Source organism: Sinocyclocheilus anshuiensis, unplaced genomic scaffold (genome assembly GCF_001515605.1).
Source record: "Sinocyclocheilus anshuiensis isolate Anshui unplaced genomic scaffold, SAMN03320099.WGS_v1.1 scaffold1709, whole genome shotgun sequence".
NCBI lineage: Eukaryota > Metazoa > Chordata > Actinopteri > Cypriniformes > Cyprinidae > Sinocyclocheilus > Sinocyclocheilus anshuiensis.
In genome coordinates, this window is record NW_015541051.1 from 314,855 (window position 1) to 339,221 (window position 24,367).

General features: G+C 39.0%; 1 protein-coding gene across 1 annotated transcript in view; it reads left to right on the plus strand.

Moving 5' to 3' along the window:
* LOC107690605 (DNA-binding protein SATB2-like) overlaps positions 1 to 18,985 on the plus strand; it is a 41,194-nt gene extending 22,209 nt beyond the window's left edge. Inside the window, exons 5-14 of the mRNA XM_016488978.1 lie at positions 1,919 to 2,045; positions 3,177 to 3,300; positions 4,000 to 4,102; positions 5,157 to 5,198; positions 5,311 to 5,888; positions 7,226 to 7,438; positions 8,263 to 8,349; positions 9,174 to 9,326; positions 11,582 to 11,776; positions 17,426 to 18,985. Coding sequence (XP_016344464.1) covers positions 1,919 to 2,045; positions 3,177 to 3,300; positions 4,000 to 4,102; positions 5,157 to 5,198; positions 5,311 to 5,888; positions 7,226 to 7,438; positions 8,263 to 8,349; positions 9,174 to 9,326; positions 11,582 to 11,776; positions 17,426 to 18,046 — 2,243 coding nt within the window. The 3' untranslated portion in view covers positions 18,047 to 18,985. The remainder of the gene's footprint in view (positions 1 to 1,918; positions 2,046 to 3,176; positions 3,301 to 3,999; positions 4,103 to 5,156; positions 5,199 to 5,310; positions 5,889 to 7,225; positions 7,439 to 8,262; positions 8,350 to 9,173; positions 9,327 to 11,581; positions 11,777 to 17,425) is intronic.
* Positions 18,986 to 24,367: the final 5,382 nt, after the last annotated feature.

Here is a 24,367-nt window from a genome sequence, read left to right on the forward strand (position 1 = left end):
AAGTGATCCATCGGCATTTCTGTGTGTGATTGAGCAGCTGGAGCTCTTTAGATGACACAAACAGCCTAAAGCACAAAAAAAGACAAAAGAGAGAGAAGGAGAGCGAGAGAGGGAAGCTGGGCAGCGTCTGGGTCTCATTTAGTGGATAGTAATGTGATTAGCATTGTTTAGTTTTCACAGCTTCAGTCAGTCCCTCCTAAGACCATGGGAAATACTTTTGTGTGAGAGTTTGTGTTTTGTATATCTCTTCATTGCACACCCTTCGTTTTTGGTCAAGTTCGCTTCCTGTTGTTGGATGTGTTGAATATATACATTTGCGCAAGGGATGTACATCCACTGCACATGCACACGAGCAGTGTGTGTTGAAAAGTGTTTACGGACGTGTGCAGTGTTTGGAAAACAGTTAATAATGCAAAGAGCACAGGGTCTGGTTTACATGTACGGCGCATCTTGACAATGATTGCGACATCTGGAAATAAATAGAGCGGAGGGCATAATAGATTCAGCTAATTCATTTTTAATAGCACAGTGTGGTTCTTGGGGGGAAAAAAATTATGGCACCCTCAGTGGATGCCACTGCTGCTTAGCTTTTATCCTGATCTGTAAGCTTATTCAGATTCAGCATATTTAAAGGAAATACCACCACACAACTTTAAAGAGATAGTTCACCCTAAAATGAAAAGTGTACTTTGTAAAATTAAATTAAGTGTCCTGATAGATCTACAACAGTTTTTTCAGCATATATAAGAAGAGAATTTACTGTTAACCAGTTTACAGGTTTTTGCTGTAACATTTTTACATTCTTTTAACATTAAAATTTCTACTGCTTTTATGTTCTGCAGAAGAAAAAAGGTCACGATTTGGAATGACATGAGTAAATGAAGGCAGACTTGTGATATTTGGGTGAACTATCCCTTTTAAATTGGAAACAATGCACACCCCTTCACCCGAGTCAGTGCGGGACGGCCTTAGTTACCTGGAGTATTTACAAAACAATCGGACGGCTTCGTTCAGAAATATGGCTTTGTCTCACAGTGACACCCCAATTACAGATTACTCCTCAGCCATAAATGCTCGTCTCTTCCTTTGCACAACGAGAGGCATTTATAACAGTCAATTTGGGTTAATCATACAATCATTGACCTGTGTTTATGACAGCCCATTAATGGAGGGGGGTGGACGTAATTGTCAGAGGCAGCGATGTGCTAGACGAGCGCCTGCTTTCTATATATATTCCTTGGCTGTAAAAGAGCCACAGGCGTCCCTTCGGCCCGCAGTTATTGGTGCGGCCCTCAGTATGTGTGTTAGGTGCTTCTTCCTGACCTGATAAGTATTTAATAGATAAAGCCTTATCATTGGTGCTATTGTTCCTTGCTGTCTGCTTTTATAGCACAAGATGAAGCTCCATAGAAAATGAGTAGTAAGAAAAACAAAATGTATGATTTCCAAAATGTTTGATGCAATAACCCACAGGTAGTGTAAATAATTTCTTAAATGATAAATATATGAATCATTTCCCACTAGACTTCCTTGTCACTTAAGAACTATGTGTATAATTATGTATTTCGCCATATGCTGTAAATTACGTAGGTCTGCCACCTACCTCAGTCCCCTCTTTCCAATCACACAATGTTCTTGTCTCACTGTCTTTCAATCATTATGTTTGTGTGCCCTCTAATGTTGATTTTTACTGTAAGTGGGTGCTGGTGTGGTGATGTAATGTGCCAGGTTTGGTGGAGCTGCCTACTCAATAGAGTGGAGCCCCTCCTAACTTATTCTTTTATTGAGATTTCATTACAGCCATCATTGACATGAGGCCATCTCTGATGATGTCATGGAAATATGCTACACAAATTTGTGGCACAATGAGATCAAGTGGGGTTAATCGACTCCCCCTCTCTCTGCTTCCTTTTCACAGGCATCATTAAGGTGGGCCGCTGGAACCCCCTGCCCATCCATTACCTGACAGATGCTCCAGAGGCAACGGTTGCTGATATGTTGCTGGACGTTTACCACATGGTCACGCTACGCATCCAGATACAGAGGTAAAAGACCACAGAGCATTCTCAAAAATGAAGGTTCTTCAGTAGTGTCTTGGTTCAGAAGAGAATTCTCTGCATATCAATAACCTTTATGGTTTATATGCTTTATAGTGGTCATTTTAAATAGCTAAATAATATATAATATAAAACATATATTTATATTTTTAACAACAACAAATAATATTATTATTACTTAAATAAAATAATTATAAGTCCAATTTTTTGGACTTATAAGTTTTAAATAACCAGCACAAACAAAAACAGATTATTATCATTTATGAATGAATGAATAAATAAATAAATAAACAAACAAACAAACAAATAAATGTTAGATTTTGAACAGGTTATCTTGTGGTATCAGGTTGTAAAGCCCTTCTAATTGAAAAATTAATTTATTTAAGAGTGAAGTGTAAAGTACATTATTTAAGTTTATTTACATATATGTTTTATGTTTTTATTTGTATTTATTTAATTTAATTTACTTTTATTTATTCTTTGCTGATAGGCATAGTGTTTGTGATGTTAAGTGAATCATTTCCATTTTTAAAAATCTAATTGATAAATATTGTGTCCTCTGTCTACAAACTATGGGAAAATAACATATAGGTTAATTATATCAAAAATGTATTTATTAATAAATTATTATTGATTTTTATATTTTGTAATACATCATAAAATAATATTAAATAATAATAACAACTAATAATAATATTTATTATATTGATGTTTGCATTGAGGAAATACATACAAAAGTTTCCATTTTCTATCAATTTTGCTCCATTACAAGTGACGAGATAATTAAGGGATTATTTTGCTTATGTCAATGATAGAGAGTTCAGCAAGCCTCTAAAGCCCTGTGCATACATAAGAGCCAGGCTAAACTTTTTATCTGCACTTCTCAATGAGCTCTTTCATGCCCAATGATTGCAGTTTACTCTTGAATGCTGAGGAGATAAACATAGGGTCCAAATGAGAAGATTGTAGTCTTTGTGTAGTCGTGTACCATCCAGGTTTGTTTCCCTGTGTTTCCATGGTGATATAATTGTTGAACTGGCCTGCTGCAGGGTTTATTGATTAGGAAATGAAGATTACTGGAAGTTACTGTAGAGTAATGGAGGGATTTGGGATTTACAGCTTTGCTAAACTGGAGGACCTTCCATCAGAGCAGTGGAATCACGCTACAGTACGCAGCGCCCTCAAAGAACTGCTCAAAGAGATGAACCAGAGCACACTGGCCAAAGAATGTCCACTCTCCCAGGTACAGCCGCTACCCACTAAGATTTTTTTAAATCCAACACACATAGATTTGACATTTAAGATGATAAGTAAAACATGTACTGCTGGTACAACTCTTCCAAAACTAACAACATAATACTTAGCAGTATAACATAAATGAAAATGTTGGGCTCAGTATTGCATTATGCTTGCAGATGTTCCAATCAATGGCGTCAGTGCATGGTTAATGTAGCCTAAATTGTCTTAGCGTGTTTCATTCATCAATTTGAAATTTACTCAGAAATTCCCCACATTCATGGGCCATTTCTAAAACCCAGAAATTACTTCACCATGAGAGAGAGTATGCGTGTGTGTGTATCTATGTGGGTATGCATTCGCGATGCTTGCTGTGCTCATTTCCAAGTACGCGAGCAATCTTGGAGATTTATGTATCTGTGCATGCTGTGTTTAAGTGGAACTCTGTGTGGGTGTTGATCCTCATATCAATTGTTTGCATATGTGTGTGGCTCTTTGTCTCTACTTGTGTCACTGCGGCTCGAAGCTTGTCGTGGCATTCGCTATCTGCCTTGCTTGGGTGGCTTTCCACAGTAATGTGTTTTATAGACCATTTATCATTGCAATTTTAAGATCTTGACCATGTGTGTTTATTTCCGTTATCCTCCGTCGTTGTTCCCATTTTTTCCTTTTTATTGACCTCTCTTGTTTCTTTGACTTTTTCCAGAGTATGATCTCCTCGATAGTGAATAGTTCCTACTATGCTAACGTCTCAACTGCCAAGTGCCAAGAGTTTGGTCGCTGGTACAAGAAGTACAAAAAAATTAAAGGTAAGGCTTGTACTGATGTCTTTTTGGTTGTATTTGTACTCTGTCCAACCAAAATCTAGCTCAAATCAATTCTTCATCAGTTATTTGGTGCCATCTTAAGTCAAGTGGAAAAAAGACTAAAATGCTAACCCGAAATTATCACAGTAGTCTGGTCAGGAAAGCATAGCTGTGATCAAACTCACATACTGTCCTGAGTAGGTATTACATTTGATGAAGAACTTGTTCTATACAGCATGAATGTGTGTCATGTGACTTTTGGCATAAGTTGTGTCGCTTCACTGCGACTGCCAACTCTTTTCCTGTGGCCTTAAGGGATAGTAAAGTGTCCACTGAATGCACTTCAGAAGTAGGTCATCAGCCGTTTTATGAATACTGTGAATTCAGACATACTGCTCTTTTTACATGCAGTTTTTTCATCTACTATATAGCAGGCAACTAGGCATATTCGGATGCAGAGAATGTGTTGTTTCTGAGCAAGTCTTGAGCTTTGTACTACGTTTTATGCATTATCTCTTAATGACTCCTCTTACATGGGATGGGGTAACTTAAGCCTCCTCGCGGCCTAATAGAAACCACTGTTCCTTTCCCAAAAATGCTGCAGGGGGTCTCCCAGTGGCAGGTTCTGCAAGGAGTCGTCCCACAGCTCCACTATTTAAGCCTCTTAGCACCCAAATGCCTGTGACAATTTTCCTCCTCTCGTTGCCCCTTCAAAAAGTGAAATAATTACACAGCAGGACAGATCAAAGTGGGGGCTAAACCCCAAGTGCAGTGAGAGAGCGAGCGCCAACAAAGAATAAAGCGATCCTCGGCACGCTGACAGAGTAAGTGGTGTTGAGTTACACCGAGCCTCCTCCATTAGTTCTGCTCCTTGCCTCCCAGAGCTAAACACACAGCCCGCATTGCCAGATGTGTGTTCCAGTGCAGAGAGACCCCATTGGTTGACTTATGTGTCAGTCACACAGTTGTAAACCAAAGTTGTAAAACTTTCTATTCATGAAAGAACATTATTGTTTTCAATGTGTTGCCATTTACCAGTTCCTTGTGTTTGTTTCAGGGGACTATTTGTGGCAAGGACGGGAGAGCTCGGAAATCAAGGGTAGGCATCTACATTGTGATGTTTATTTGGGTAAAGGACTGTCTTTGATTTGTCAACTAGAACACTAGAGAGTTTGTTCTAGTGCCTCATACACATCTCCATCCCTCCGCAGTTGAAAGGGACAGTCTCACTGACTTCTGTGTATTAGCCCAGCGTCCGCCCCCTCACCTGACTGGTCTGGCGCAGCTCGGTCCATTGAACAGTGGCGGCTCTCTGGTGAAAGGCGGCTCTGGAGAACATCAGAATTCAGCCCAGTCTCAGCCTCCATCTCAAGGGCAGCCTCAAGCTCCATCATCTCATGGACAGCTCCATCACAGTCCTCCGCTAAGAGCTCAGGTGCCTCCTCCACTTCCACCAGCCTCCCTGCAACCTCTTTTGGCACCCGGAGGACTCCTCTCACCCCAGCTTAGTCCACAGCTGGTGAGGCAGCAGTTAGCCATGGCTCATCTTATCAACCAGCAGCTGGCCGTCAGCCGCCTCCTGCATCAGCACCCACAGGCTCTTAACCAGCAGTTTCTCAATCACCCACCCATTCCACGGCCTAGCAAGTCCGGTGGTCCTGGAGAGCCCGGGTCCAACCCCTCGGCTGCGGAAGTCTCCTTTGATATCTACCAGCAGGTGCGAGATGAGCTGAAAAGAGCCAGTGTCTCACAGGCAGTGTTCGCTCGAGTTGCCTTCAACCGTACACAGGTACAGTACAGACTGCATGGTGTAGAATATGTTATTCACTCAAAGGTTCAAAGGTTCAAGGAAAAACTTTGAGAAAGGAGTGAGACACTACACCATGTATAGTAGCAAAGAGACTCTTCAGAACATACCAGTCGCTAGGGCGTGGTGATATATTGAATATTCATGATGTATTTTAATGATATTTGTAAATGATGTAATACTGGGAATATTGCAATGATTTATTGCACTTTTTATTTGGCCATTAAGTTTCTGTAAGTTACACCTAAAAAAAATGCTCGCAACAGTATAACATAAGGTAAGGTAACTTTGGTAAGTGTGAAGTTAGTTCACTTAATGCCAAAGCAAATGTACTTGCGTTACCATTTACCAAACTGTGTTTAAAAAAAAATTGAAAATTATTTATTTTATTTTTTTATGAATTATTAAACGTAGTTTTCAATTTTATAGTAATTTTTCTGAATTTATTCTGAATTTGTAATACCATTTAAAATGGTCATATAACGGGAATAGTGACAGATCTTTTCTACTTTATTGTGACTTACATCCAAGTGAAATCAAAAAAGAAAAGAAAAATGTTGGTTCTTTCCGTTTGTTGTTGATTGCATGGAGCTTGATGCAAGCTTGCATTAAGCTCCATCCGATATCAATCAAAAGTTTTTTTTTAATAAAACATACATGGATGAATTGTTTAATAATTGTTCAATAAAGCATGCATTGAGAAATAGACAGGGTGAATTTACATTTCATACTGAATTTAAAGATTACTCAGTTCAATTTGTCATACAATTACAATGCATAATTTTTTTAAACAAACTAAAGATTTTTTAAAGACCAAATACAAAGTACATATATGTTGAGAAGTATTTCGAATGTCAGCAACAAGCTAACATAATATCTATAAGATTTATCGCCGAAGCCCTAGTAACTATCACAAACACAGACCAAATATAATAATCAGACCATTTACAAATCAGAACTAAACAAGTTTAATTTGGCACTGAACTAAACAAAAGAGAATAATGAACATGTCAATGCCGTTCTGTCAGATGTTTCAGGTCTGTGAGTCTCTTTAAGCATGTCAGCGTGATTACTCTGGTATCCAGAAGTTGGATCCTCTCATACACCCTCTCAGCAGCAAACACACCTGGTGAATTCACAGAGTCACTACAGGTCTAAATTATGTCCAATTACATCCAACATAGTGCACAGTCAGTTAAAGAGTGGGTGGAGACTTACATGGTGCAGGTGAAGTAACAGGATAGATGTGTTGCAAGAAAGTGAGCCTTCCACAAATCGCTTCCTCTGTGCTTACGTGTGTGTTTATGTGTGTACACCAGGGCCTGTTATCGGAGATCTTGCGAAAAGAGGAGGACCCACGCTCAGCCTCTCAGTCCTTGCTAGTGAACCTCAAAGCAATGCAGAACTTCCTGAACTTGCATGAGAGTGAGAGGGACCGAATTTACCAGGAAGAGCGAGAGCGCAGCATGAATCCCCCTGTGAGTCTGCCCCCAAGCACAAACCCCAGCCCTGGTGGCGCCCGCCTTTCTCAGGTACCCCACTTTCCCTCCCTTGACTAGGTTCAGCCCCCTACACATCTCTTTTCCCCTGTTGCGTCTGTGTTTGTATGTTTGACTGGGTGTAGAAATACCTGAAAGCTTGTGTTGTGTCTGATTCTGAATTGTTTATCTGTAGGCCTATGAGATTGCTTTTGTTTCTGTCTGGATTCATGTGATCTGTTTACTTGTTTTGTTTGGCTTACACTTTGTATCAGGCTGTTATAAAGCTTAAAAAAAATGAAAGAACTTTAGTAAAAAAAAAACACTGAAGTTTAGTAAAGGCTGGAATACACTACATGACTTTTAAAATCTGAACATATTTTAAAACACTAGTCATCACACACTTGCTGACTTTGTAAATAGGTACATACACTAAACAACTGAGGATCAAACACCACCAGACTTTCAAGTCATTCTGAACCCAACAAACTCACGCAGAGACATGCGCCTCTGATAGGAGATGCATGACAAATGAAAACAATGCATTCTAAAATTGGCATTAGCATTGACTCCTCTTGAGATTGTGAAACTGGGGCAAAATATCTAGGTAAAAGTCATGTACTGTCTTCCAGCCTAAAGCCAGACAACTAAGGTCAAATGTGTAGCTTCTATGACATCTTTAGCTAAAACGTTATGCTATTATTCTTGTATGATGATATCTCTTTGAATATTAATACATATTGGCACTGACAACAATAATACGGATTACTCACTAAAACAATCACACTGCCTTTCAAGACAGTGCCCTCTAAGGGTCAAAGCTAAAATCTGATTGCTACCTTCTTATTGCTAACTTCACACCATACCTCCCAATGCAGAAAGTGTGGGAGCGCAGCATCGATGAACAGTTAACCCCTGACGCATGGGCATCTATTTGGAAGAATAAGACCAAAATCACAATCTCGGTGAGGATTACATCAACACTCACTTCATTTCCTCATAGAGTGTACCTCATCCGAGACCTCCAAGATCTGTAGTGATCAACTGTACGCACAAAACTTTTCCCATTTTGCAAATAAAAGCCAAGCTATGACAGAAGGTCAAATTTATAATGTTAATATTGAAGATTTACAACCATATACATGTTTGTACATGTTTGAGATTAAATGGTGCACACCCATTAAAACGTCGAGTCCACAAGTTCTTGCTCTTGATTCTCTAAAATGACAAAAGCAGAAAAGCATGGATCTGCTCTTGTTATGGCATGTTTATATTAAATGACCTGGAAACTGGTGCGTGGACTTTCTAGAATGCTTGTAGGAATCATATGAATACGGCTGCTTTCAACCTCAAGACCATTGTGAATGAACCCATGCAGATAATAAAAATCTTTCTGATATGAGAACAAAGTTCTCATTCTTTGGTCTTAGGGAATGTGGTTGTGTATTATCATTACTATTATGTCTGTATATGTTTATCTCACAATCGTTTTTACTGGGGAATGTGAGATTACTTGCCTGTGCCTGCAGGGCAACTTCAAACATTGAATAAGAAAACACACCACTCTAAAATCAATACACCATACTTCAGACACGTACTACAAAGAGTTTACTAACAGGATGCTTTAATGATTTATCTGCTAAAATCTCAGTACATTGCAGGTACAAACAAGGGTCTAAAATGTCATCCATGAATATGATCTCATATTGTACTTTCTCTAGCAATTATGAATATTTATCTAACCAATATGTCTTTGTTGCTTTTACCTTTGACCACTGGACCCACACAGTCCAAAATTTCTGGTCCTAACCCTGACCTTCCTCTGAAAATGGAGCCGCTGGTTAGCATCACCTCAGCCATTTATGATGAAATCCAGCAGGAGATGAAACGGGCAAAAGTGTCTCAGGCACTTTTCGCCAAGGTGGCAGCCAACAAGAGCCAAGTAAGAATTTATTTTTTTATTTTGGTTAATAATCCGGACATGTTTCCATCCTTTCAACATCCTAACATAACTACAAAAATAAAAATTCTAAACTAGCCTAATCTATGTTAACTATTTTACACTGAAAATACACAGAAAAACCTAATAATTTTGTCTTCTACTTTTCAAGTACATTTTGCATACGGGGTTTGCATTTTATTTCAATGTACAGGAGAATATAAATAACTTGGTATTTTCATATGATAATTGTTAATAAAATTTTTAATGCATCTAAGAAGTACTGTATACACAGCCTGTTAAAAATAAGGTTGTTCATGTGTAATGCTTTCAGGTTTTTCAGCTTAAATGGCTTTTATGGCTTAGAGACCCTTTTATTATTAAAAAAATTAAATACTTTTAAATTAAAAATATTTTTAGGTGCAGGAAATATTAAGGGATAGGATATTTAAACATATCGTGATTTATTTTATTCTGAAAAGATGTTAAGATTACACTTAGCTTACATATTCTTTCCTCAGTCAGTGTAGGGGAAGTAACGGTGTCCGTATGTGCAGACTGTTATATCTGATTCTGGCGCGTCTCTGCAGTTGATAAACAAAAACATCAACATCAACAGATAGCCTGATAAATGCCTTCCATTTATTCATCTCTGACTTACAATTCCAGATCCTGTCAAAAGATCTCACTCTTTTTCAATGCCTTTGTCAATCTCTCCCATCCCATGAGTCATGGCTTATGTTGTGATACAGACGTGCATTCAGTGATCCATAGATTGATCTGATTTCTTTCTTCATACCTTTTACATTGACACTTGTTTCCAGACAATTATTTAAAGAATGCATAATATTGTGACTGAAAGTATACATCACAGAAGTGTAATAGTCATGATTTGAGGCCTTGAAAAACTCAAACATTTTCTAACTGAAGTATACAGTCATAGTAGCAGTTATAAAAAGCACATCACAGTAATCTACTTTTGGTTTTTGAAATATTTTATAAGCTTTAAGCGTATTCCAAAGTTATCCAGAGTCCAAAATTAACACTTGGCAAATGCTGAATAGGCAAATAAAAAGGACTTTCTTAGCAATTGTAGCAATGTTTGAAGCAATTTCAGTTTCTGTTAAATAATACATTTTTGGCACCCTTTTCTTTTTCAATAAGAGAAACCTTTTCACCCTTTTCTTTTCCATATGTGTATATGGATGGTAAAATTTCCCAATTCACCTGCCATTGACAGGTATAGGAAAAAAGAATAATTTTGGACCCTGGCCACACTGTGTTAGTGCAAAAGGACAACAACAATCCCATTAATTAACACAAACTGGAAAAGCATGGCATTAATTTCAGAGTTTTGATAAAGAATTTTTTAAAAAGCTTTTGGACCATTTGTTTGTCTCTGTCTCATTTAGATGAAAGAGGGCTAATTGATTTAGTCAAATATGATCCCACTCCCAGCTGCGCCTAATTCTTACCATGTAATAGCCTGAGAGAGCTTCAGTCTCTGCTGCTTGCTTTACTGAGGAGCTCTGCGTTATTGCGGCATGGCTTTGCAGGTGCGGCCACCTCATCTAGAGGCATGTGTTAGGGGCGTCTTCGCATGTTTGCGTGTATGAGATGTGTCAGCAAAGAGCTGCTCTGCTGGTGTGTGTATATATGAATGTGTGTGTGTGTGTGTGTGTGTGTGTGTGTGTGTGTGAGACAGATGCGGTTAGGTCTCACAGGTCTGGGGTCGGGTGGGGGGGTCACGGCTGAACGCGCCCATCTGCTGCAGCTGGCCAGGAGGAGCTGGGGGAGAAGGAAAGAGAGAGAGAGATGCTCAGGTCATTAACAATGTGTGCTGGAAGTGGTTGGCTGCACACAACAGCTGGTGTCAAAGACTGGCCCAGTCTAGCAGAGATAATCAAATCTTCCTAATCTCCCACCATTTCACTCTCTCTTTCACACACTCTCCGCTCTCTCAGTGCACTTGTGATGCTTTGTGGTGCTAGTTGTTTACTGTAAAGTAAACTTTACAGTCATAAAATAAACATTCAAGGTTTCACATCCCATTCTGCCGATCATTGCCTTACCTTTTTTTAATATCCCCTGTTAAAGTGACATAAATGCCCCAAAAAGAGAAGAAAGACTCTGTAGTGGTGCTTGAGTGGGTAATCCACTAAGAAGGCAAGATGCATGTTGTTATTATTTACTGATATTGTTGGAAAAATTCCTTCACCAAATCGAAATGTGTAATGAACCCTCATCCATTCTACAAGGGATGGCTATGCGAGCTGCTTCGCTGGAAAGAGAGTCCCAGCCCTGAGAACAGGACTCTCTGGGAGAACCTGTGTACTATCCGGAGGTTTCTGAGCCTTCCACAGGCAGACAGGGATCTGGTGTATGAGGAAGAGTCCCGCCATCACCACAGTGAACGGCTGCACACTGTACTACACTTGCCCACTGATCCTCAGGTGAGTTTATGAAACTATTCAAATTGCATATACTTCATATTGTATACAAATATGTGTGGCGAAAGAAAGCAATTTAATGTGATGTTTGCAGTGTAGGATGGTCATATTAAGGGAAATTAAATGTTCCTTGATTCCTCCCAGTCCAGAAAGACCAATTATTAAATATTCATTTTTACTTTCTATAACTTAGAAGGCAGATGAATAAATGAACACAACAGACCACATTTATGTCAAAACCAGTGTTCAGAAAATTCATTTATAACAATCGCAGCCTAATATTTCAGAATATTTTGTGATTCTAACAAAGTGTAAAGCAGGATTTGCATAGAGTTTGTTGGAACAACCTGTATGAGTTTCTTTCTTCTGTTGAATACAATAGATATTTTGAAGAATATTGGTGCCCAAACAGTTGATGGAAGCCATTGACATCCATAATATGGAAAAAAAAATAATACAATGGAAGTCAATGGCTACCGTCAACTGTTTGGTCACCAACATTCTTCAAAATACCTTCTTTTGTATTCAACAGAAGAAAGAAACTCATACAGGTTTGGTACAAGTGGAGGGTGAGTAAATGATGACAGAATTTTCATTTTTGGGTGAACTACCCCTTTAAAGGCACAGCGTCAAAATAAGGCCCTGGAAAATACAAAGAAAGTTGATCCTGATCAAGAATGGCCCAGTAAAATGTCATTTATCTATTTTATTTTTAATAATTTCTGGTTTTATCCATTAAAAAAGATCTGTTTAATTCTAAGAGGTAAGTTCTGCGTGAATGTTTTAAGCATAATTCTCTTTAGATCATATAAATGTGTTCATTGTGTACACTTCTTTGAGGCTTCAGTTTTAATATCAGCATCATGTATGCAGCATTCCTGCCAACATCTAATAACCCTGCACACCCCAACCTCTTTAATGTCACACGCACACAGAATTCCAAATAACACGCTACTGATTAAATGGACTTTCCCCTATGCCAGCCAGGGTCATTATAGTAAAGACTGTGGACACACACTTTTCCAGTATTACCATAGGCAAGCATTCATACACAGTATACACACACACACACACATCTACACACTACTACTGATATGTAAATACATGCACACACAAACGGCATACACGTAAATCTACAAACACTTGGATCAATGCTTTCCACCTTCTTTTAACTTACTCTTCTTTCTCACCCTGCCAGTAAAGCATTGCAGTTTAATTCACTCACAATGATTGCTGTTTATTAACATTTATTAACTTAAGTTGAGCAGCCGTATTAAGATTAAGTACTAACAAATGGAGACAGAGTGGCTCTCTGTTACTGTCTTAGCCCTTTACGTCTCTTTCTCTCTTGCTCGCTTTCTCTTTTATGTCAGTGGAATAAACAGTCTGTTGGCAGCATGTGTGTGTGTGTGTGTGTAAATATACTAATTTATGTGTTTTGGGCGCAGAAGGAAATGCCCCATTAGGACACACCCTGACAGACAGTGCCACCACAGCCCTGATATTAATAATTACGGGAAGAGAAGGAACACACACACAGACACACATATATGCACATACACACACACTCGTAATGACTCACATTCACTACAGTAAGTCTCTTTAGTAACTCTACACTGGATTTGACCATGAACTCTTGCACAACATTTATCATAAAAACATATGTTGAGGATAGTCAGTGCATTTACTAAAGCAACATGTTGCTAAAAGAATAATTATGTAAAATTTTCTGTTGTTTATTTATTTTATTATGTATATATCATAAAGGGCACATATATAGCATTGTTGTATTCATATTCATATTGTTATATTTAATTGAAACAAAATTATGTTATATTCAAATATTACATTATAATATAAATATAACATAACATTTTACTTTTTAATTGTATGGGTTTTATATGTGATGTAATATTTTGGTGATTTTTGAGACTTTTATTGACAGTGAATATATATTACATAAAAAATTAAAAGAATTCTTCTATTTATACACCTTGATTCTGTACATATCATATTGAGCACATATATAGCATTGTTGTATTTATTAGTTATAATATTAAAATAATATAAATGTAATATTAAATATATCAAATATTATATAAATACAAATACATTGCATAAATATTATATTAAATATGATATACTATAACATGTCTAACATAATTAAAAATAATAAAATACATAAATTACAAGATATTGTGCTGTGTCAACATGAAAATGCCATACATGAGCATGTATGTGGTTGTTTGTGCATTTGTGTCCTTGTGTTTTTGTTGTTGTTGTTTTTTTCTCTTTTTCTTTTTAGTAGTAGTAGTAGTAATGAGGGACCCTCCTCAAATCAAAATACCCAGCAGCCCCCTCGGCTCCAGCCTGCCTGCCACCACAGCACATGTGTCCCAGCTGCTTAAGCAGACATGAGCATGTTAATTAATGAGCACATGCAGCACATACATGTAAACAATTTTTTTAAGCTGATACCACCTCAGTGTGACCAACATAATTCACTGATGTTTTATTTGACACTCATAAGATCATCAAACGTGACTCAAAAAACCAGCACAAGTCCTGTACCTTTGACATGTCAAAAAATAAAGCAAAATCTTGTATTAAGTCTTGTTATTACCAATTTAGAACAGATTTAGATCTGAAGACAAATGTATGTTTATTTATATAGAGCATAAATCATGAGCATAAATATTGTTCTAAAGCAGTTTTATAGAGAATGTTTGATTTTGTAAAAAAAATTCTTTAAGTTTTTTTTAGGGGGGGGGGAGACATTTGCGGACTACCTTGCACCCTTTGCAGCCCCCCCATTTCCGGATCCTATTTTAAAATCATGAATCATGCCACCGCTGTGTGTAATTTTTTAGTAATTTTTTTATTTATTTTTTATCCTAATGGTTTTAACCACTCCATGACATGTCCATGTGAGTCCCTGGGTGCAGCTCGCCCTACCTTAGGGATACACTCACACTAACGCACTCTAGATGGCTGACCCGGTCCCACGTCGTCTTCACACTGTTTCTGCAATGCGTGTGTATGGTCTTAAGTGCCTGCCTTTGCTCATTTGGCAAGACATTTCTTATGAATAATTTCTCCTTTGTTTTTGCTAAATTGGATGCTGCAGTGTACACTGGAGTGCCCTCTAGACCCTGCCATGTGGATTGGGACCCCGATTGAGTACTGGGGTAAAAGTAGAACAATAATTGTAAGATAAAGTTTAAAAATATAAAAAAATAAAGTCACAATCGTGCAATTTAAAGTTACACTGTGAGATGTCACATTTACTAAAAATTTCAATTTTGAGATAAAATTAAATGAACTTTTTTTCCCTGAGGCAGTAACAGGCTTCCATACTAGGAATAGTGAGTAATGCATGAGTAAATTTCTTTTAATTTTGTGGATTGCCTAAACTACACATTCTGAAACAAATATGAAGACACACACACACACATACATGACTCACCCATTCCTGAGGTATTGCAGTGTGGCGAAGAAAAATTATGATGCACATGATAATTGGAGAAGGTGAAGTCATGCACAAGCAAACCAACAGGAAAGTGTCTTTCTCATCATTACATATTTATCTGCCTGTTAATGGCGTCTCCAGTGGCAACACAGCCCCCCCTTAATCCTGCCTCTGTCCCCACAAGGGCCGGTCCTCATTAAGAATCAACTGAATTTTTTATGTTCTATAATTCTTTCATACTACTTCACCATAATTTGCCTTGATTTGTGTTTAAAGGGGAAAAAATATACTTTTTCTTAATGCAATGAACTCACAGACCCGTCCCAGCTTGGAATTTGAAAAGAAGGAAGCGATGGAGATGAATATTGAAAAAAGAAAGGCGTGCAGGGAAAAATGGCCCTGTGTCCAAATGTGACTCCTGTGGTTGAGAAGACATTGTTTAAGAACTGAGTAGGTGAATGAATTGGATGGTGGAAGAAATCGGAGGTTGGCTTTATAGCTAAAGCAGGGTTTTGAAATGGAGTCACTCCTCTGGCTTGGCAGAAAAGCTCTTCATTAACGTCCACCATTAGAGCGCAGGAACAGGCATCTTAGACTCTTTACTCTGAATGGGCTGCTGGAGGACTCACTCTGTCTCTGAATTTGAAAATATCTGATAGGATGCCAAAGCAATGGTATGTAAATGCGCAACGTCATTATTTAATGTTTGTGTTGTGCATTTTGGAGTTTACTGTATATATGTCTTTGGAACGTACCTAAGTTGTTCCCAGAATTTCATAAAATAATATACACAAGCAAACACATACAGGATGAATGAGTTTGTGAATGTGTGTGTGGTCTCTCTAGCTAAGCTAATGGGTATTTTGCGCTGTTATGCCTTGTGGTCAATCTAATTATTCACCATCTTCAAACTTCTTGGACATTTCTTTTTCTCGTCCTTTTTTGTGGCCTCTGTTTGTTTCTCTGAGGCATGGAAAGTAATATATTATGGAGAAACAGAGAAGAAAAAGAACAAACCTACACACTTCCTGTAAAGCGCCAGCCCAAAACAGCCCCCACAAGTGAAATCGGAGCAATTTCATGGTCTGGCCTGCCCTCAATATTATTTAAAAAAATACCCTGTTATTATTTAGGGAATAGAGTGAGAGACAGAGAGAGAGGCGCATGACTATTATCTTTATGTAGGTCCTTTAATTTTAATGCACCGCAGATTTATAGCTTAGCATTCCAGTGTGGAGGCACTGGGCACCCCACCCTGGCCATAAACTCGGCAGGACAGCGCCACAGACTTCGATAGCTCAGCTGTGACACACTGCACCTTCTCTTGTATCAGACCTCGCCAGATACCTCTTTTTCCCTCTCACTAAATATCTGATATTTACTCCTAATCCTATTTTACTACTGTTTTATACTCTGGCCCCCCAGTCCCCCTTCCCTGTTTTGGCGCCCACACTAGAAGAAAATGGCAGATTTATTGAGAAACATATGGAGGGTCTGGGAACCTCTGTAAAAACAATATTGTAGCTCTTTTAGTCTTCTAACTTGTTGGAAAACGCTAATGATTACACTGTGTTTGTACAAGACAATAGCATATGCAAACAATCTTACATCTCAAAGTCAAAAGTGTCATTTCTTGCTGTCTGTGCTTTTGCTTTACTTTTACTGTTAAATTTAGCAGTCACTAGTCTGTGCTAACTGGGATGGAATTTATCCCTGTCAAAATGACAGATGAAACCAACTTGCCACTATACTTCAAATGGTTGTTTCAAAACACATCTCTTCATAACAGATTCTTTTGATGTAATTTATTTTGGTTTTGGTGTGTATTTGTTCAGCTTCTTCCTCTGTTGAATTTCATGCGGTCGTTGTGTCAGCTCAGATGCTGTTATTCGCTTTGATGGTCTCAAAACATGATGCAATGACAAGATATTTAATCTTGTGGAATTATGTGTACAATATACATAGTTAAACAATCATAGCCCAGAGCAGTCTGGTTGGATTTTTACCAGAGTTGATCACATACTCAAGTGCACAGAGGACATTAACTCCAAGAGACATTCATTGAAAGGACACTTTGAACTTTTAAGCAGTTTTTCAATTATTCCATACTGCTGACGCTTGTTTATAAGTTTAGGTAAGAGATCACTCTGGGCCAACTAATAACTCTTCAACTTTCCCACCAGGCACTTCACAGACAGCCCATGCAGCCACTGAAGGACCACTCTCCCATGCGAGAAGAACCTGTTCCCAGTTCTGGAGCTGAAGAGAACCCCCAGGCTAACACAGGTTTAGGCAACAGCGGAGGGGTTAGCAACGTCACAAAAAAACCTCGCTCCCGCACCAAGATATCTCTGGAGGCTCTAGGCATCTTACAGAGCTTCATCCAAGATGTGGGCCTCTACCCTGACCAGGAAGCAATCCACACCCTTTCAGCCCAATTAGATCTGCCCAAACACACCATTGTGAAATTCTTCCAGAACCAGCGTTATCACGTGAAGCATCATGGTCGACTGAAGGAGCTCGGATCTGAGGGTGGTGGTGTAGACGTAGCCGAATATCGTGATGAGGAGCTGCTGTCCAGTTCGGAGGAAGCGGAATCCAGTGAAGATGGCCACGAGGAGCTCTACAGTGGGCATGAAAGTGCACCAGCCGGAGCAGCCAACTCAGTCTCAACTCCAGCTGTTTCTTCAGACCAGGATGAGAATAAAGACAAAGGCCTGCCTCTGGGATCAGCCAGACCCAGCTCCCTGCCCCCATGTGGTTCATCCCCAAGTCCCCGAGATCAAGCAGAATATCAGAGATAAAACAGTCTCAACAAAGACTATACTGTAGGTGGGGAAAGGCAAAGATTGAGCACTTACAACTATTCTGTAGTGGAGGAGAGACAGCTTAGAAACTTACTGACAAAGACACAGTGTCCTCTGAGGACCTGTAAAAGGCAAACCAAACCAGACAAGATCTGCATTTTGATTGAGGTGACATGTAAAGTTCTGGTGTAGAGAGATGGGTTGTGATCTGGCCTCATACCTCACAAGTTACTTACAGGGATGGCATGGTACGTAAACAATCCCTATGGCGTGCTACAAGGAAAGAATTTGGTTGGCTGGGAAGCATTCGTTTTCTAGATGTAAATCATCAAATTAAGGCAAGATAGCTGCCTCAACCCCAAGATGTCACAAGTATTCAAACTTGCATGCTAAGAATGTCAAGAAGGCCAGTCTTTCACCGAGTGTTTCATTTCTAATCTGAGAGCAGGGGGTCTCTCACAAAATACCACTATCTATGCCCCCTCTTTATCTCTACAGGGTTAAAATGGCAGGGACAGTGCTTTAGATGAGTCAATGATCTCCTATAGGACACCAACAACTTCACTCCCGTCCGATCAGGGAACCTAGTGGGTGGCTGTGGCTGTCCTCATCTTCCCCTCCATGATGGGGCATTCTGGCGGTCGCCAACTGAGGGCCGTGCTTGACTGCTAAAGCTGTCGGTTGGGTTGGAGGTACAGATGAGATCTTGGGTGTACACATCAGCCCAGCCTAGGTACCCTACTATAAACTCATGTGGTGTGCTGAAAGGTCCACAGTTAGCCCAGTGGCACTTTTGAAGACCACGCCATCCTTCCCACAACCAGCCACAAGCGTCATTCCAAGCAGTCCCACACGGTTCAAGAAATCACTCCTTTACCCCCACCACCCATGCATACCCAATACAGACTGTGCACAACATCCCAATCCGTCACTCCTGTCCAGTGCTTGAAGGTTTGCTTTATACAGATATGTTTAGACCGTAGGTTTCATTGCAGTTTTGCCCTCTCTACACTTAAAAGACAGTGAGAATAAAAACATAATTGGCGGGAGGACTGACTGCTATGGACAAAAGGACACTGGTGAGGGTGCAGTCTAACTGCATCTGCCTCTGGCCTAGTGGAGAAGAGCGACGCATTTCCAGCAACTGTGCTTGCATGGAAGTGCGGTAGTTCTTCTCTCTTCCGTCACCTCCCACAGCTTTCTCTTTTACTGACTGATGCCCACAATGTCCTTATTTGACCACACTTACCCACACCCAACACCACAGCACTATTTATTGCTATCTTCACCCTCAATTATTATTGTTGTTATTGTTATTATTGTTATTATGGTTGTTCTTGCTGTTATTTTTAGTTTGATTTTCATGGTCTAATATCAGCTTTTGGCTTGCAGCAGATGTTTTGGTAATGAGAGACATTGTGAAAGAAAGAAACACTGCCAAAACAGAGAGGAACGAATTGGAAGCAGTTACTGAAGTTACTGAGTCGATCATGTGATATGTACTGCCAATTCTATCAGCATTATGTACTTTTCCAAAGAGAGCAGCACTCTGCAGATGAGGTGCTGAATATTAAAACAATAGAAATAAGAGGAATCATTGGAATTTATATGATCTTTTTGCGCATACGATGACAATCCTTCTTTTGAGCCAATCAGAACTCAGCAAGCATGAACTCTGCATTCTGATTGAAACTTTGATCAGCGTAACTTGAGGCAACATGGCCACCTGTTGCAAATCATCCATGACACCGTGGCAACTCTTGGATCCAGGGTTCTGATTTGTTTTTGAGAATCAGCTGCTACTTGCTCTTTCACCGATAATAGACAAAATATTGTTGTTGTTAACATTATGCTAACCCTTAAACTATTTTTGTTTCAAACAAGTGATAATTGTGGTCTATGTCCATGTTTTGTCTACTACAAATGGAAATGTTTTATTTAGAATCTTTAATGTGCAAAATGCTGATGTGGTTCTTGCAAGTCCTTTGAGCATCCTGACTCTTTTACATAGGCACAGTGTCCACACCTGCACATGCCTATGACTAATGCATTCCAGCAGAACATTAGTTAAAAATGGGGATGCACATATTTTTCTCAGAAGGTATAGAAGATGGCATTCCAATCACAAGGTACTGTATATAACCTTGAGAAGTTGTTCTCTAGTACATCGATCATTTTTACCTGGTTATGATTTCACTGTGGCCATGCTGCATTTCTCACAAATATTCAAGTAAAGACCAGACAAAGGCATCAAGGACAAGAGCTCTCTAATAAGATGTGCAGGTGGCAAAAGAGCCTGGTGTGCTTTATACCTAGTAACTGTGGACACCTAGAGAGCCTTAGACTATGATGTGCTTCTCTGCTGTTCACCTCTCCAGAGAGATTGAATTCTTCGAACCATTTTCTGTCCAATTCACCCATCTGCATCATCGCATCATTTCAATTTCACTCTTGCTCTTTGCTTCATTGCTCCCTGGTCTGCATTTAACCAAATCTGAACTTTATGGTCAATCATAGGCAATTATACAGACATGATGTACCTCCCAGTCTTTCATCGTTGCTCCCCTAAAAATCTTAAATTACAGTAAACAACCTAAAAATCTGTGATTGTGATTTTTCTTCATGATCGCCGACAACAATCTACAGTCTTTTAGGTTATTTCACCCTCTTACCACTCATTTAAAACCTTTAAGGTTAGTTACATTTACGTATCATCTTTAAATGTTAGAAATTGCATTTGATAATGGAAAGAGCTACTGAATAACGAGATACACAATCTACACTATGAAATCTTGGATACCTGCAGGTTTTGCAAAAGGTCTTTAATAACATGGCAGTGATTGCCTGCTGGATCTACACCTTACTTAAGCCTGTCAATCATCTGCCACTTTTGGAGGCCTGCACCGCCCCTTTCGTTACACTCTGAGCATCTTCTCCAAATCCCGCCACCCCGCCAAGTCTAGATCAGCTGGAGACAAGCACTTCTGATGAGTCCGTCCCTATACACCTCCCAAATTACCCTCATAAATGATGAAAGCATGTGCACGCATGTGTCTGTGTGTCCTAGACTGGTGTTTAACCTACCATGGGGGTGGCTTACCACTCAGCAGGAGAGAACAACCACGCACTTCTTCTCCTCCATCACCTCCTCCTCTCCGTCTTTGTCAGAGATAGTGGCGAGAGTGACGGCGAGGAGAAACAAAGAAGATTCCAAGAGTCCCTGATGAGCACTAGTTCAAGGTCACTGCCCAATTATCCATGTCTTTCATTTTCATTCTGTCTTTTCAGTTCTCTCTACCATCCTCTCTGTTCCCTCATTTTCTCGTTCACCAGGCGGGAAAGTAATCATTGTCTCCCATGCTGTGGTGTCGAGGTTAAGTGGAGGTGATCATGTCTCCTTGTGGAGAGGCTAGTTCCTTGAGAGGCAGCAGACTCCTGGAGAGGCATGTCTGAGAAGTGTTGCGGCTAAGACAAAGGCTTGGTTTGACTTATTTGTTTGGTATATGGTCGTCTACAAAGCCACTATCACATTAGGTTGACTTTTAGAGTTTTGAATGGAAAAACTGAAGGCCAGTTTCTTGCATTTACACGCACTATTTAGACAATTCGATTGGGACGACCTGAACTTTGACTCTCCAAGTGTTTATAATTTATCGCTTTGATGTGAAATTTACAGGTACACAAGAATGTCCCAAACAAAACAAAACAGGATCATAATCATTTTCAATACCCCATACATTTCTGAGGAAAGATGTTCTTGCTTGTCTTGCTAATGCTTTTGTTTATCATTCAGTGCCTCTGAACTAAGCACAATGCTCCAGTTCTTTGCTTTGGAGAAGGCAAAATTAGACGATCTCATAATTTTCATCAGTTTTCATCGTTTTTGTACTCATAAACGCCTACAATGTGAATCAGGATTGCCACTCCTGAATTGGTACTTTCCTTGTCAATCGAATGCATTGTCATTATCACTAAGTGATAATTAACTTATGTGCATCATTTGGCTTCTTTGTATGACAATGTTTTGTTTTGTTTTTATTTTGTTTTTCAAACGCTGTTGTTTAAATAAAGTGCATTCAAGGAAATGGAACTATTGCGTGTGGGTTTGTTGTACCTGCAGACTGTTGACTAAACTGGGTGGTCTGCAAGTCAAATCACTTTATCCTTAGTCCACATTACGGTCACAGAAGTTAAAAGAAAGCAGTGACTAATGCACAATGCTATGTTGTATTGAGCAGAGGGATTAGAAGTGGAGACAAATGAGTGGAAAGAAACAAAATACAGTTTCACTTGTACATTAAAGTAATCAAACAAACCATAATAGGAAAAAATGTTACTGGAAATGACAATGTAGCATTCCGTGCTTATCCATTTAGGAGAATTTGAATAAATAAATCACTTGATACTGCAATCTGGTGAGTAATGAAAAATATTCAAGCATATTGCTTCGATGTCTATCTGAAGTGTCTCTATAAATCAGACTTGCATAAGTAAATTCCTTAGAATCGGACATTATTCAAAATATCCATTTTGTCCCAACTGAAAACAAACCTGACTTTCATTTCAACACAATAAACAAGAACTACACTGAGGAAAAGTTTCCTGCATCAATAATTCCACGCCTTATTGCATTTTACAACCTGATTGCTGCAGGCTTCTTTGCATTCATTCCATTGTGTGCCCTCTTGGGCTTATTGTGGGTTATGAAATGCACATTTGCATACAAGTGATAAACTTCCACTGGCGTTAACTCTGCTGAATTGCCTCAGCATATATGACAATTTTTGTTATCATTTATTATTCTGTGCAAAGATAAGAATTGCTTTAATTACGTGAAACCCCATCAGTCCCATGACCGCACGTAGCCCTCAGTACTAAAGCCACCGCAGAACTCAGAGTCCTCTCTCTGGCCACCTGCCAGGCTTCCCTCTTTTCCATGGTTCCCCTTCTCTCTAGAACAGCTTGCAGTGGTGTCCTCTGGTTTTCATTCCACACCAGCCCTCCAATCTCCTAAATTGAACTTATTATTCGCTCAATTGGCTTGCTTTAACCCTTTCTCCCCCTCCAGGTCCGGGCCTGTATGTCATTAGCCAGAGGATTTTTCAGTCGCAGCGAGAGCGTCAGGAGCTGGAGGGGTGTAGCTATAAACCCGTGGTCCCTGGCAGGATTTGTAGTTGCATCCGCTGGAAGAGAGTCAGCGCTCATTCTATGAGCGCAGTGGAGCCAGACCACCCAGAGAGGGATGTGTGGCCCAGTTTGTTTTTTGGCTGATGGGTTTTAGTCCCAGCTGTCTCTCTCTCATTCTGCTCATTCATTCTCTGTCTCTTCCGTCTCTTCCTCAACTAAAATCTGTACGAAACATTTTAATTGCCGTCTGTGTGCACTCTTTATCACATATCTCACATATCAGGTTCTATAACTGCATAGATATCATCCAATGCCAGTTGATAAGAATGTAAAGTGCAGCTTTAGAGGTGTCAGATAAGTCATATAAGAAAATGGGCAAAAATGAATCCAAGCACCTGCTCTTTGAGATCATTTGCAAATACCACATTCCTCAGTCGAAAGAATGCTACCCATATTAGAGACTTGGGGGTGGGGGGACATTATGGGAATCAAGCCCTTAAAAACACTAAAACAATATATCACATCATGTGCAACCCACAATTCATTATTATTGTTATTATTTGAAAAATGATATAAAAATATGGGCACAATGAATAATACGATATACAGCATACACCCCCTTATTTGTTTTTTGTTCTTCTGATTGTAATATTTTTGTGATTGGTATGTAAAAATTCAAGTCTTGATGTATGTATTATTGTAATGTATTATTATTATTATTATGATAAATATATTCTACAATTATATTTACATATAATGTGTTTTTGTACATGTACATGTTTTAGTTATTTATTTAGTCAGAATGTATGGGTGCTACAAATAAATTAAAAACAAAACATGAAAAAAAAAATCTTTCTATAGACCTGTATACTGTATTTCAGTTTGTTCTCTAAATAATGTATGCGGAATTACGGTATAAATAACATTTTTCACAGCATTGTATTAACCCTTATGAAAATTAACCATAGTTTTATTACAGTAAAAGTGTAGTAACCATGTTTTTGTCACATTGATTATCCATTTGTATAATGATACAATTGCAGTGATTACAGTGAATTTATCACCTCTGAAAAACAACATTTAAGGGGTGGTTCATTGCAATTTCACTTTTTTAACATTAGTGTGTAATGTTGCTGTTTGAGCATAAACAATATCTGCAAAGTTACGAAGCTGAAAGTTCAATGCAAATTC